The sequence below is a fragment of the Pogona vitticeps genome, chromosome 4 (assembly GCF_051106095.1).
Source record: "Pogona vitticeps strain Pit_001003342236 chromosome 4, PviZW2.1, whole genome shotgun sequence".
Classification (NCBI taxonomy): domain Eukaryota; kingdom Metazoa; phylum Chordata; class Lepidosauria; order Squamata; family Agamidae; genus Pogona; species Pogona vitticeps.
In genome coordinates, this window is record NC_135786.1 from 93,776,230 (window position 1) to 93,792,266 (window position 16,037).

General features: G+C 40.1%; 1 protein-coding gene across 2 annotated transcripts in view; it reads left to right on the plus strand.

The window, feature by feature from the left end:
* Positions 1-16,037, plus strand: part of DPYD (dihydropyrimidine dehydrogenase) — a 623,728-nt gene that overhangs the window by 330,295 nt on the left and 277,396 nt on the right. For both annotated transcript variants that reach the window (XM_020801233.3, XM_072997958.2), the window contains exon 12: positions 8,113-8,297. In XM_020801233.3, the coding sequence (XP_020656892.3) occupies positions 8,113-8,297 (185 nt within the window). The remainder of the gene's footprint in view (positions 1-8,112; positions 8,298-16,037) is intronic.

Consider the following 16,037-nt stretch of genomic DNA (forward strand, 5'->3'; position numbering starts at 1 on the left):
CACAATCAGCTCCAGGTCCTGTTTTTGCTGACTGTATAGAGCTTCTCCATCTTTCGCTGCAGAGAACATAATCAATCTGATTTCAGTATTGCCCATCTGGTGATGTCCATGTGTAGAGTTGCCTCTTGTGTTGTTGGAAAAGAGTGTTTGTGATGACCATCTTGTTCTCTTGACAAAACTCTGTTAGCCTTTGCCCTGCTTTGTTTTGAACTCCAAGGCCAAACTTTCCTGTTGTTCCTTTTATCTCTTGACTCCCTACTTTAGCATTCCAGTCTTTCTTTGGTGGCAGTTGAAGAAGGTGTTGTAAGTCTTCATAGAATTGGTCAATTTCAGTCTCTTCAGCATTGGTGGTTGGTGCATAAACTTGGATTACTCTGATGTTGAAAGGTCTGTCTTGGATTCATATTGAAATCATTCTATCATTTTTGAGACTGTATCCCAGTACAGCTTTTCCCACTCTTTTGTTGATTATGAGGGCTACTCCATGGAATTGGTAGAGTTAGTTAAACATATGTCAAATATTTGTGTGATTTCTTCCACAGCCTCTCATACAGGAGAGGCGTGGTGGCCTCCAAGATTTCCCTAGGAAAGGGAAGTCAACACAGAGCTTTGCAAAGAGATGGAGATGAAAAAGGCTGCCTTGGCAGTTGCTGGATGACATCATGAGAAACACCACCTTCAGTGTCAGAAAAGGACAGGTTCTGAAACAGTGCTGAAAGAGAGTAGAATTTAAATACAGCTGGGTACCTTTCCTATTAATATTGTTGGGCTCTTAATACTGTTAATAAATTAATTAATTCTTTAGCCCAACTTCAACCCACTCCTCTGCTTGTAACATGTCAAAATGATGGTGGAAGCTGTACAGAATGCTTCAGCAAGGGTTCAGCAGTATGCTTTTAGTCTGCTTTAATTCCCTAATAAAGCAAGCCAGATAATTTAAACTCCCAACATTTTTTTAAATTTTGCTGAGCTTGTAAAGATTGTTGTGTTCAAAATGCAAGAAAGAAGCTGGCTGATTCTGAAAAAATGTTTTGTTGTTTTGCTATTTAACCCTTACAAGAGTTTAAGCTGAAGTCACTCTATTTTCCAGCTGTAGCCAAGGGTATACTGCCAGCTTTCAGTGAAAGAAGCTTGTAAGATGCATATCAAAAATAACATTAATGAGCTGAGAACGCCAAAATTACAGGAACTTATGAAATTGGTTAAACATAAAATACCATTAAACTGTTTACTGAGGCTTCACAGATATACTGCAGCTAATGAGCATTTCTGCTATTTAAATAAGCCCAAATTGAACACACATTACATGGATATATAATTAGTCATGGCAGTCAAGCACACAGTGTGTCACTTTTAAAGCTTTATTTGAGGAATCTTTTCCATTTGATTTGTTTTGCTAATTAAAATATTTTCTGGCTTTCTGATATATCTTAATATTATGGGGAGGGGTGTGTTTTCCCCAAAGTGTTCTCTAATTGGTTGGTCCTTTCCCATTTTTATCTATTTGACAGAAAGACACAGGTTGAACTGTACTGTCATATGCAACATTTATTTTGAGATTTTGTATTCGTTCTGGTGCTGCTTGGTAACATTTGTGAATGATCTGTGAAGATTCTCAGTCATCCAGGTGAGGTTATCTTGGAAGTTAGGTCATGGCAACTGGACTTTTTTCTTGTTAGGTTGAAACATTTGGCTACTCATCCAAGTAGCTTCTTCAGAGTGAGGAGAGTTGGTAGGAGATCCCTGATACACGTATCCTCCATGTTGGTTTCACTTCCCCCTGGTCTGAATAGGCTTGTTAGAAGGACAAAGGACTGGGGGTGAGGGATAATCCCACTTCTGCAGTCCTTCTCCACCCATTGTCTACCCATAAGTCTCTGCCTTAGTGTGTTTGTGGGCAGAGAATCATCCAACCAAGACTGGGCACCAAAACCCAGCAGGATGTAAGGTACTTGGATGAGTACCAAAACATTTCAGCCTAACAAGAAAGAAGTCCAGTTGCCATGACTCAATTTCCAGATTTGTGAATGTTCTGTTCTGATGTTGTAGCGGTTGCCCACCTGCAGTAGTGGCAGACTTTCACAACTTATTGGAATACAAATTACCACTATAAGGGATTGCAGAGAGGATCCACTTTCCTTGTTTCTTCCAAGAATGCTTGAATAACATGAGAGAACTAAGATTATTTGAAAAAGACTGCATAGGCATATCAAAGTCAGGATCCAAGATCCAGATTTCTGTTCAGTGAGCCCTGCTACTTTAAAAGGGAAGTGCATGTATGTCGATAATTATTTTTTAAACGATGCAATTGTTAAACCACTTTTTTAAAACATTATTGCCATGCACAGTAGTTCAGAATGCAGCACCTTTTCTCTTGAGAGTACACTGGTAAAAGCCAAAAAATGTTCTTATCTTCAACCAGGATCACCTCACCTGGTCAAATAAAAGTTGCTATTCAACTTTTATTTGACCAGGTGATCCTGGTTGGAGATAAGATCAGACTAGCCTTGTCTAAGAGTGCCCTGAATAGCTGATCCTTGTTTCCTTTAATTTTTTTGAGGAGCTCAAAGCAGCATGTATATTTTTTTCCTGTGCAGCAGTCCTGTGAAGTAGTTAGCCAGAAAGACCACGATTCACCCAAGATCAGATAGTAAGTTATCAGGTCTGAACAGGGATTTGAAATGGAATTCCCCAGGTATAAATCCTGTATACTAGCCATAACCAAACAGCAAATGGACAGCGCAGTTGGGGTGGCCTTCTTGGCCAAGTCATTGTCTCTTAATCCATTCTACCTCACAGTACTATCAAAGGAGAATGGAATAACTTTTATGTCTCCACTAACCCCACTCAAGCAGAGTAGGATAAAAAATGTAGTTAAATACCACATCTGATTAGAAATTCCATTTCTGTCATCCATGAATTGCCATCCTCCTACAGGTATGAAGTGTTTGCTCAGAATTCTACTGTGGGGGGGATTCTGCATGGGTGAATTTTTATTCTTAGAAATGTTACACTAACTCAGTGGGTTTTTTTTTTAAAAAAATTCAGACACAGGGAGAAAACCAATCTAATCCTAATGTTTTGCAACTGGTTGCAGTAGATTTAACCAAATGCATGTTTTGCTTATTTCATTTTAGCCTAGCTTTTCACAAGTAGTAGGCCTATAAGGGAGACTAATCACTTCTGATCCTGAAAGTGACACAAGTGTTTTCCATTTTAAAATTAGCTGCTGAAACATGCAAAACAGTTGCTTTTCCTTGCATTTTGGTCTCAGCCATCAGTGCCTTATCTTAGTATTCAGATTTTCAAAATGTTGTGTCCTTAGCATTATCAGACCTATCCGGCATTTGTATTGATTTCTCAAAATAGTTTTTTTGTGGACTGCATCAAAAATAGGCCCACTACCTCATTCTTACTTCTCTACTCTGTATTTTGAGATAGTTCTATACATGAGAATAGAAATCCAGTCTGTGCTTCTTTTTCATGTCACCAGTTTTTCCCCAGATCTTCCTTTGCTTTTACTTTCAATCATGCCGGTGGGTTTGGCTTGAAGGAGCTGTGGAAACTCTCTCTCTCTCTCTCTCTTCAACTAGTTGAGACTTTCTTTCCCAGAAACGAACAAGTTTGCCTCTTGTTTCCACCATAGCAGCTCCAGGCTGAACACTCCAGTGGCTTAAACCACATAAAAAGCCTTCCCTCTTCCTTTGCAAAGTGAACTGCAGCATAAACATCAAAGGAACACTTGCCTATGCACCTGTTTACAGAAGGCCTATAGATTCCTACTATATCTGAAACAGCTTCACATATGTTTCTGCCATCAGATCCTTCCTGAAAAACTACTTTTTTCCTGGATTTTAAAAAACTGGATCTTCCCTAATATCCCTTGTCTTTCTGCTTTCCCTAATGAGCTCCTGACATCTCATCTGCCCCCCCTCCCCCTCATTCTTATCTTCTCGCCCATTTTTAACCCATTGATGTGGAAATTGAGACTAGAAAATCATGAAAATCCCTTCCCTTCCTGTAATTATAGTTTTGACATTACAGAGGGTTTCCCAAGGCTAAACACAGCTGCCTGCACTCATCTCTTGTAAAAACAGAACACATCTTTGACACTGTTCTGTGACAACTGAGAAATATCCTAGCAGGTTTCTCTTTTACGTATATGACAGCACAGCTACATCAGTTTAATTGACCTTAGCAATCTGCATCTGTGTGTGGTATGTCCCCAAGGGATACTAAATAAATAAATAAATCCCCTCTCTCACGGAGAGAGCGGAAAAAGCCTAGATGGCAGAATATAGTATTTACCTCTGTAAAATTTTCCATTTTGACGTTGGGCATCAAAATGCTAAAATAATAGTTTCATCTGCTGCCCCCTAATATCAAGAAGCTAGTTTTAGGAATACAGTGCATGATTCTGAGCTTGTAACTGTGGAATAGTAAATGATGTTATTTTGAATTAAAGAACAAAGATTACATAATTCATGAGAAGCAAAATGCAGGCCCTTATTTTATTGTTGAGTCCCGTTGCTTCCTGATTCTATTTCTTATACCTTGTTATTATTTATTTGCTTCTTATGCATGTGCCCTACACATTGTCCAAGAAGGTCATTGGCTCCTACCCATTCCCCCATTTTATCCTCATGACTTTCCTGTGAATTATTGGCTGATCCAAGGTCACCCAAGAGGCTAGAATGTGGAGAGGGGATTTAAAACCAATATCCCAGTCTAATCTGAATACTTTGTTGACTGTGTTGCAACATTAAGGCATAGGAATGTGAAATATTGCCAGTGACACTTACACAAATATGGCCCAATCCAAGTTTCTCATTGGGTTGCAAGATCTTTCCCATTCCGCCTGGAATGGTGTACATATTTTGGAATACACTAATCCTACTGCACATGTTTTGATGCTTTTCCCTGAAGTACATGTTTTATATAAATCATTGACTAAGGTGTGTTTGTGCATGTTTTACCCATTTTTGGTCACGTATCTTTATTTTCATATAAATTTAAAGAAAAAGAAATAATCCAACACTTGTGGTTTCCTTCTGTTGACAAGCAAACAAAATATGTATGTACACTTTTATCAATTGGCTCTAAAACTAAGAAGAGAATAAATTCATTTAATATTTTTTGTTAGATAAAAATATAATTTCTAGATTTAGTTTAGCTCTAATCTCACTTAAAAATGTGCTTGTTTCTATACATTAAAACTACCAAACTGCCATTGGGTCGTTCACAAAGCAGTTCTAATAAGCAGTGTTTTCCCAAACAGTAGATAAATTTAATTCTGAGCTGTAGTAGTTCAGAATGAAAGTTATTTGTTTGTTTGTTTATTTATTTATTTATTTATTTATTTATTTAACTAATATGCCACCCACCCTACCCAAAGGTCTCTGGGCAGCTTACAACAATTAAAATACAATAAAAAAAATAAACAATTAAAATGCAATTAAAATATATACTGTAACAATTGCCATCAGGAACTACAGTTGATATTATTTCAATTTAAAGCCTTCTGGAACAGGAAGGTTTTGACCTGGCGCCAAAATGTCATCAGTGTTGGTGCCACACGAATCTCAATTGGTATTGGGTTCCATAGTCTGTGGGCAGCTGCCGAAAAGGCCCTTTGTCTACAAGCCATCCCTCTTACCTCCTTGAGGGACGGCTCTTTCAAAAGGGCCACCCCGGCTAGATCTTAACTGCTGGGTAGGTTCGTATGGAAGGAGGAGATCCTTCAGGTATCCAGGGCCCAAGCCGTTTAGGGCTTTATATGTCAAAACAAGCACTTTGAATTGGGCCTGGGCAGCAACTGGTAGCCAATGTAATTTAAACAGAATCGGCTTGATGTGTCCCCAAGCTGCCCCACCACTCACCAGCTGCACAGCTCGATTCTGGACCACTTGCAGTCTTCAAAAGGCAGCCCCATGTGGAGCACATTGCAGTAATCTATACGAGATGCTACCAGTGTGTGTGTAATTGTCATGAGACTCCGGTCATCCAGGTAGGGCCGTAGCTGGTATAATTTCAGCAGCTGAAGGAAGGCACCCCTGGCCACCGAGTCCACGTGGGCTTCTAGAGTTAGACTGGGGTCCAGGAGCATCCCGGGCTGCGGACCCTGTCCCTTAGGGGGAGTGTAACCCCATTCAGGGCAGGGAAATGGCCCTCCAGGCAGTCCGGCGAAGCACCCACTAACAGCACTTCCCTCTTGTCTGGATTGAGTTTCAATTTATTAATCCTCATCCAGTCCATTATCAGGTTCAGACACGAGTTCAGCACAGAAACCGCCTCACCTGGATTGGTGGAAAACGAGAGGTAGAGCTTAGTGTCATCAGCATATTGCTGACTCCTCAGCCCAAACCTCCTGATGACCTCTCCCAGTGTTTCCAAGTAGATGTTAAACAGCATGGGGGACAATATCGAGCCCTGAGGAACTCCACGAGTTAAATGCCATGGGCCAGAGCAACTGTCTCCCAGCACCACCCTCTGGACTCGGTCATCCAGGAAGGAGTGGAGCCACTGTATAGTGGTGCCCCCAACTCCCAACCCAGCCAGCCTGTCCAGAAGGACACTATGGTTGATGGTGTCAAAAGCCACTGAGAGGTCCAGGAGTATCAACAAGGTCACACTCCCCCTGTCTCTCTCTCTCAGCAAAGGTCATCGTACAGGGCGACCAAGGCAGTCTCCATACCAAAACCTGGCCTGAAACCCAATTGAAATGGATCCAGAAAATCTGTTTCATCCAGCAGTGCCTGGAGTTGCCCGGCCACAACCCACTCCAACACTTTGCCCAAATCAGGGAGGTTCGCCACTGGTCGGTAGTTAACCGCCAGCCTTGGGTCCAGGTTAGGCTTTTTAAGGAGTGGCTGAATTACCACCTCTTTCAATGTGGCAGGGACCACTCCCTCTCTCAAAGAGGTGTTCACGGCCTCCTGGACCCAGGTGCGAACCCCCCTGGCAGATCTTCCAATTAGCCAAGATGGGCAAGGGTCAAGCAGAGTAGTAATGAAAGGTTCTCTGCACAAAACTGACATTCTTTGCACTTAGAAAGGAAGCAAGGGTTCTGAGCTAGTTTTTGTTTTTCTGACATGCTTATGTAATAAGTTCAGGGGATGTTTTTATACAGAACAGTATAAACAGAACAGAATCATGTCATTCCCTCACTTCCAATCTGAGAGACTTGCCACCTTTTATGCCATTCAGTCTACATGACATCTTCAAGAGGACCAATCACGGTGATTGCTCTGGTTGCTATTAAAATGCACAGATGTTTGGGAAAGAAAAGATGAACAGGTTTTATAACAAAACATTTCAAGAACTGGGACAAAGGAGAGAGATCTAACCCAGGAATTATAAGGAACACATTTGCTGCTATTTGTAACTTTTTGAAAGCAACATTCTCAAAAAGGTAGTAAGGCAGCACAAGAGATACCACTTGAGTCATGAGCTGTTTGTCCTTCACTATTTTGTGAAGCCATGCTTCACTGCATAGAAATTTATAAAATCAGGGATTTGTATTACCTTTCTTGGATCACTAAAACAAATTAAAAGAGGAAAAAGTAAAAATTCTCTGTACCCCAGTTTCTGCAGTGTTCAGCCTAATGAAGGTCCTAGAAAACAAAAACACTCCATTTTTAAATGGTATTTTAATAGTCTAGTGATAATGTTCCCTAACATTGATCTTGAATTTTGTTTGTGATACTCATTTTTTTTCTCTCCTTTGATATTTTGATATATTCCCATTGGCACAGCTTCCCTGAATGCTAATGGCACCCAAGTTCATACCATTTTCTTTTTCTTTGACTACCCTAGTGGTGTCATTTACAGGAGGAGTTCATGAAAAGTTTTCCTTAGCAGCTGCAATATTGAAATGGCAGTACTCTATGGGTTGGGGACTGTCAGCAAGCCTTAGTGACCACTAAATGATGCTCAATGCGCCAAACCTTTGCAGTCCTGTTATGTTCCTACCATTCCCATATTGTACAAATGTCTGTCCACTGAGGTTTCACTGCTGTGCATCGAAGAAGTAGGCTCAGTCCACAGAAAGGTGTATAAAATAAAATCTGCTTTGCTTGTACTTTCATCCCTGTTTCTTTTCTTTTCATGCAGTAAAAGAAGCTCTGTGCCCACTCAAGTTGAACAAGTGGGGCCTCCCTGAAACTGATACAGAGACCATGCAAACAAATGTGCCATGGATTTTTGCAGGAGGAGATTTTACCGGCCTGGCCAACACTACTGTGGAATCGGTGAATGATGGGAAACAGGCTTCCTGGTATATGCACAAATATATACAAGTGAGTTTTCAGTGGAATCTTTTTCCTAGTTCCATCTTGATTTTACTGGCCATGAATGTGTTTCCTCCTCATTCCCAATCTTATCGGACTGTCTATAATCAAAGAACAGTTGAGGTGTAATGGGATACTGCGATCATAGAGACAGATTAGTTGCAAGCCTGACAGCAGGATTTTTAACGGGAAAGGTCAGATAATTAAAAACTGTGAGAGCATAAAGGTGTTCTTAAGTTCAAAGTAGATGTTGTTGATGTGTGTGCATCTGTCTATCCTTGGTAGTTGTTATAGTTGTTTAATGTGGGTTTTTTTCTTTTTGTTAACCAATAAGAATTACTTTTGCTCATCAATTCCAATTTCTACCCAAAGGGGATACAACTTAATGCATAATACACTGCATAATACACTTTACTCAGGTAATTGGAAGAAAACACCTCATAAATATTAAAAGAGCACAGCATCGAACAGCATGAAAAATCTTTCTTTTTTTGAAAGAATAGTTTTAGCATTGTCACCTGGGGCAGAAATTATTATGTATAAGGTGTGATCACACACCAGCACTTTCAAAAATACATACACATACAAAACATGGGCACCTGTGCAAAGAAAGCCGCCCACCTGCCAGATGAATCTGACAGTTGCACAAGAGACCCCAGGAGTCATGCAAGATTGTCTTTGCTCATGGACAGAAATGTATACAAATAAAAATTGTATAAGGGACATGCTCAAGCAGGGGAAGGAGCAATTCTTGTGACTGGCACAGAGAGGCTTGTATGTCTTTTGCTGTGTTTCTTCAGCTGCTTCGAATCGGCTTTCCTTGGTTGGCAAACAAACGCAAGACAGGTATAGCCCTGAGTCAGTCATAAAAAGAAGTCCATTAAAGCAAAAGGGGGGGGGGAAGAAAGGATGGTCTTGTTTTCTAAACTATCATAATGAACAAAAGAATGCTAAGGAAAGAAAGAACTATCTAGTTTTCTTGCCCATTTGAATATTTGGAGAGGAAATGAATGTGCTTATATCTCTCCATGGAGGACTGTTCTGAAAATTCCCTGTCTGAGAATTTAATTTTTTTACTAGTTGAGTTGAAAAACATCCATGTTTGAATATAAAATGTCAGCGAAGAAGGTTTTGGGTTTTTGTAAAGGATGTGAAGAATGCTCACTAAAGCCTTCATTCTCAACAATTTGTCTTGGTTTGATACAAAAATACAACTTGATGAGGAATGTTCAACCACACAAGACTGACCACTTCCAACATGAGAATTAGACAGTGATTCCTCTTTTCAGCCATTTTCTCCTTTTGCAGAAAATATTTCTCTGCAAACCCCATGTGTTTTTCCTTTGCGAAGCTGAGCGCGCGCGCGCGCGCGCGCGCGCACACACACACACACACACACACACACACACACACACACACACACACACACACACACACACACACACACACACACACACACACACACACACACACACACACACACACACCCCGAGCACAGGCAGGCTGACTGAGATTGATGTTAAAAGATGCAAACCATTTGTTTGATACTTTTGATTTTTAAAAGCCCATGCAATGAGGCAGCAGTAATAACAGATGTGCAGGATTTATGCCATTTGCATAAAAATCATTCTCACCAGTGCAGAAACTCTAGTTGAGACTGATAGAAAATACCTTGGCCGTTTACAAATGGAAACATTTGTGTGGTTTCTTCTTTTTGTGTGTACAAATAAGACAGGCAAGAGTGTATATTCCTATTGGCTGGATAGCTAAGTACAGTAAATGAGAGGGAGTTCAATTCCTTCTTGTCCCTTGTAGGAGAAGATTCAGCCTATGTGGCTGTGGGCAAGCTACACAGTCCCAGGGTATCCCCAGAAGAAGAGACTGATAAACTATAACAAAGCCTGGTTCAGCAAAACCAAAGAAGAGCTTTGTGGTCCCTCTACTAGCTTTTAAGGTTATTTCTCTTTTAAAAATATGTTTCTAAGAAAACAGAGGTGCAGTGTAAGGGGATTTTATCTAGTTAAAATGGAGGGGGGTTACATGGAAAGTTGAGAAAGAGTTCCATAACTCTTAGTTATGGAAGTGACAAGGGTGATGAAAAGAGAATGAGCTAGTATAAATTTGAAGGGTTCAAGGTGACTCAGGGAGGTGGCCACATGGACAATAGAAAGAGAAAGGAAGGGTCCGTGGCATCTTGCAACCCTTTGGTGCCAAAAAGCCTGTATTTATATTATCCAAATATTCCTACATACTACTTGCCAAACCAGACCAAAAGCTAAACAGGATCAAAAGGAGAGAAATGCAGCACTTTCAGTGAAATCTGGCTACAACCACTTTTGCTTTGTGCTCCCTTTGGGGGAATCAAGTCAGTTTTTCTGACCTCTAACAAGCCTACAAAAATATCTGGTCATTTGGGTGGCAAGTTCCATTGACTCCTTGTGTTTTTATTTCAACCGGAATTCTAGAGAATATTGATTCCTGATTTTAAAGAGAGGAACAGTATTGAATCCTTTGGTATAGAAAGATGGAAGGAAGGTGCTTATTTCCTTTGCATAGTTCAGATTCTATGGGGAGGGGAGATGAAATCCTATTTTTATTCAGCGAAGGTTTTAAAAAGAGAAGCTGCTTTAGAGGTTTCAGCAAGATGATGCAGCTTTCGTTGTCACTCATAAGACAATTTGCAGCATCTGGACAATAATATTCAGATTTCTGCACCAGCTCTAGCTCTTCTCATTTCAGTGTGGATTGCACAAGTATTTGAAGTAAAATACGTGTGCAGAATTACACTGAATTGTCTATATACCATTGGTCTCTCTATAAGACATTTTAAAAGAATATTTTCTAAGAGCTGGTATCTACAGTATTTTAATCCAGGGACTTCAGAGGAAAGTAAATTTTAAAAAGATGAAAAATAGGTGGCATGAATGCTTTATATTATAGAAAGGAACATTACTTTATATACAATGGAGTTTGCCTCAGATTGCAAGTTTCTGGAAAAAAAAGAGCAAATTGTAGGAAGTTGCCTGTCAGTAGATCCAATGATATTTCTGTTGTGTCCAACTGAAATTAAAGGACATTATTTAGGAGAGGAAAAGAGCCATTGATATTGCAAGAACATTTGCTGTTTGATGTTTTATCATAAGTGTTGACAAAAGGTAAGATCTTCTAACATGAGGAACATGACAATAATTGCAATGGAGCAGGTGCCAATGTAAACAGAACATCCATAATTATATACTAATCATAGAGCACTACGTATTTCCTTCTTGTTTATCTTTGGTAATTGTGATTCTAAGATATTTTGATTATCTCTATGCATTTCTTCAAAACTGTCATTAATGTGGGACTGATATAGGCAAAGGAATATATAAATGAGTAGCAGATCAGTGATACAGCTATGAGTTCAGTAGGAGCCAGGCGATACAATTGACCAGCCATTGTCAATTTTCTTTTGGCCACAGCCATGAAATACAATATGAAAGAAATATAGGCTGAATCAGGACTGTATAAGGTGTATGCCCCCTACAAATGTGCCAGGGACCCCCACTGAGAATGGCTGAAATAGACCATGATTGTTTCACCAGATTCTTTGAAACATCTGGCTTTCCCTCAGGTTTGCAGTTCCAACAACTTGCCATTGAATTTCAGGCTCTGAATGCCTGCCCATTCATACTTCCTTGACTACCTGACAGATTTCCCAGTCTTTGACCAGTACAAAATTGGTCCTTCTAGGTGCTTGCCCCCCAGCTTTGGAATAATCTCCCACCTAAAATTTACCTGGCAACTTCACTGGGAACTTTTAAACTACTGCTAAAAACATGATTTTTTTTTTAAACAGGCCTCTCTGGGCCATATAACATCTTAATAGAGTGGTTGTTTTAATGTTTATTTTATCAGTTCCTCCACCTTGCCTCCATTTCATTTTAATTATTTTTGGTTAAATTTGCTTGTGTGTATCTGTTTAATTTTGATCCTATGATTATTATATTTTTTTGTTTTAAATTTTTTTTGATGTTGTATTTAATGTGTAAACTGCCCAGAGTGGCCTTGGTAGCCAGATGGGTGGTTTATAGAAGCCAGTAAAGGTTCCCCTTGACAATTTTTGTCCAGTCGTGTTAGACTCTAGGGGGCAGTGCTCATCCGCATTTCCAAGCCATAGAGTCAGCGTTTGTCCGAAGACAATCTTCCGTGGTCACATGGCCAGTGTGACTTAGACACGGAACGCTGTTACCTTCCCACCGAGGTGGTCCCTTTTTATCTACTTGCATTTGCATGCTTTCGAATCACTAGGTTGGCGGGAGCTGGGACAAAGCGACGGGAGCTCACTCTGTCACGTGGATTCGATCTTATGACTGCTGGTCTTCTGGCCCTGCAGCACAGGCTTCTGCGGTTTAGCCCACAGCGCCACCACGTCCCTATAGAAGCCAAATAATAAATAAATAAATAAATAAATAAATAAATAAATAAATAAATAAATAAATAAATACATACATACATACATACATACATACATACATACATACATACATACATACAGTGTAGGGAAAGAAATTCAGCAATCTTGATGGAATTTTTTTTTTAAATATCCTGGACTCACTACTGGGGAGAAAAAAAAGTTGTTCACCTTAAGAACTTGATCATTTATAAGGATTTCAGAGCATCTGGGAGAAAGAAAATTCATGCAAAACAGTGCTCACATTTTAATGTGTGAAAGACTAAAACTAATAATTTCATAACTTCAATGCTAGCAGTGAAGAAGTTGAAATTGTTAAAGGTTTACTATACCTTGATTCAGTTATCAGTCAAAATTGAGAGTGCATTTGTGTAGTTAGAAGAAGGCTGAATTTTGAAAGAGTAGGTAGGAAGGAACAAAGAAAAATCCTCAATATTAGGGCGTGTCACTGGAGTCCAAAGTCAAAATCATCCAAATGATGATGTTCATTACAGTGCGTGGAGGGGAAAGCTGGGTGGGGGAAAAATCAGTTCATTCAAAATATGGTATTGGAGGAAAGATTTTTGGGCACCATAGGCCAGAAAGGCAGGTAAATGGGTGTTGCATCAAATCAAGCCTTGAACTCTTTCTAGAAGTAGAAATGAGGCTATTGTATTTTGGTCATATCACAAGAAGACAAGACTCCCAGGAAAAGCCAATAAAGCTGGGAAAAGCTGAAAGCAGTGGGGGGGGGGGAAATGACCCAATGTAAAATGGGTTGACTCAATAAAGGAACTCACAGTCTTATCTTTGTGAGTCCTGAGCTGAACTGTTAATGATAGGTCTTTACACATCTGGAAAAAATATGCAAAACCACCCTTTAGTCAAGGGATAGAAATGTACAAGTTTGGCAAAATGTAAAAATAAATGCATACCTTGGTTAAAAATGTGCTACTTTCATGTAAGAAAGAAAAACCCGCAGTGTCCCACAAGCTAATACAAGAAACACAAGGAAACTGAGACTGCATGATTTCCATGTCATACAGAAATTCAGAAGAACACACACACACGTTTGTGTGTGTAGAGTGAGTGCACTTGAAGCAGCACAAGATCCCCAGTACATCTTATGCTAACAGGTTGCATAATAATAGGCTGCTGTTGGCTGGTTTGCACCATCTCTAGCAGATGTTTCTCTTATGGGTAGACATTATTATCAGTGAGCAACAAAAAGTATACAAAGCATAAATAATATGTGTCTGTTGACTGTTAGTCTCTAATATATGCCCACCGTGTGTTCTCAGTCATTTATTTACCACGTCTATACCAAGCCCTTCACTTGTTGTGGCACTCGGTGCTTCCAAGGAGCCTTTCATCCAAACCCTTTACAGGACCGGAACTCAACAATAGTGACAGAAGTGCATAAATTTACCTGCAGAAGATGCTTTGGTCATTTACCCTTCACATTTGATAGCGCTTGCTATGCCAAACACAGAGCAAATGCTTCTGCCAAGTAAATCATGAACCAGCCCTTTCATTCCAAGCGCATCACTTTTTCTTTGACAAATGCCTTGTTGGGCCTGGATCTGCACAATAAAGCACCTGTTTCCATTGAAATGGGAACATTCCAAAAGCGTTGGAGGGAATCTGACAATTCATAGCTTGTCAATTGAAGTTTTAGATCAAGCAGGCTTAATAGTAGAGTGTTTCCGTTACCCTTTGCAGGTTTTGAGGGAGCTTATTCGACCTTACCATCTCACCATGAAACTAATGGGAAAAGCCTTGCAGCAATCTTCACAGGAAAGTTTCCAAATGTCAAGTGTCATCTTTCCTGCTGCTAGATGAATGGGTAGCCACGAGGCATTTATTTGGGTGTACGGTCTCAGTAAAATCTGGTTGCTGTGACGGCAATTACTATAATTTGGCAATTGCTTTACCAGTATTTGAACCACTAGCAATTTGAATCATTGGGACTCAGGGCGTTATTTGGGGACAGTTGTAATTTCGAGGCAGGTCAAGGAATCATAAGGTTATTTGGGGGGAGTAGGGAGGTAGGGCTAATATATTGGTCCTAACTCTCCCTTTCTTCTCCATGCGTTACATCCTTCTGTGGTGTTCTGTTGAAGCCTTTGTAGCTTCGGACAAAATATGTATTCAGAAAAGTGAACTGGAACACTCTTCAGTAGGGAGGTAAAAATTCTGTGCTACATTCCTCATTCTTGTCAATTTGTGCTGTCTGTAAGTTTTCAAAAGATATTTCCAAGCTGCACAAAATTCCTTGGCTCAAAAATGAGAGCGAAGAAAAGAGTCCCGTTTTTCTTTCTCAAGACTTTAGCCATTTGTACCCACTGGCGCAAATCCTGTTTGTTAGTTATGCAAAGCCAGAACTTTTGGAAGTGACTTGCCTCGAGTTAAGAAGTCTCCATAGTCATTAGCTGTTACATACCAAGCTGTGTGACCCAAATATCCTGCAGCTTGGGTTTCAAATCCCCTTGCTGCTTATAGACTTCCTGAAGTATATTTGAATGGTTAATAAGGATGTGCTGGGCAGAAGATTACAAAACAGAAGTGCCCTGGAACAGAGTGATCTTAAGCCATGCTTCTGCTTCTCAGGCTTCATGTAACAATCCATGGATGGACAACAGAAGAGAACTGTTGACCTTAGAACTTACGATCATAGAATAATGAAGTTGGGAGGGGCCTATAAGGCCATCCAGTCCAAACCCCTGCTCAGTGCAGGAATCCAGATCATATCTGACAGATGGCTCTCTAACTTTCCCTTGAATGCCTCCAGGGTTGGCTCACTGCCCCCTGAGGTAATTGATTCCATTGTCATACTGCTCTAACAATTAGGAGGTTTTTCCTGATATTCAACTGAAATCTGACTTCCTGTAACTTGAGTCCATTATTACATGTCCTGCACTCTGGGATGATTAAGAACAGATCCTGTCCTCCTCTGTATGACAGTCTTTCAGGCATTTGAAAAGGGCTATTTTATCTTCCCTCAGTCTTCTTCTCTCAAGGCTAAATGTGCCCATTCCTTTCAGTCTTTCCTCATAGAACTTTCCAGTTCCCGGATCATTCTTGCTGCCCTCCTCTGAACTTGTTCTAGTTAATTTGTCTCCTTCTTAAAGTGCAGTGTCCCTAACCAATGCAGAACAGAGTGGGACTAGTACCTCATGGAATTTGGAGGCAATACTTCTATTAATGCAACCTAAAATACCATTGGCCTTTTTTGCAGCCACATCACACTGCTGGCTCATATTTAACTTGTGATCCACGACAATTCCAAGATCCTTCTCACTGATAGTATTACTGAG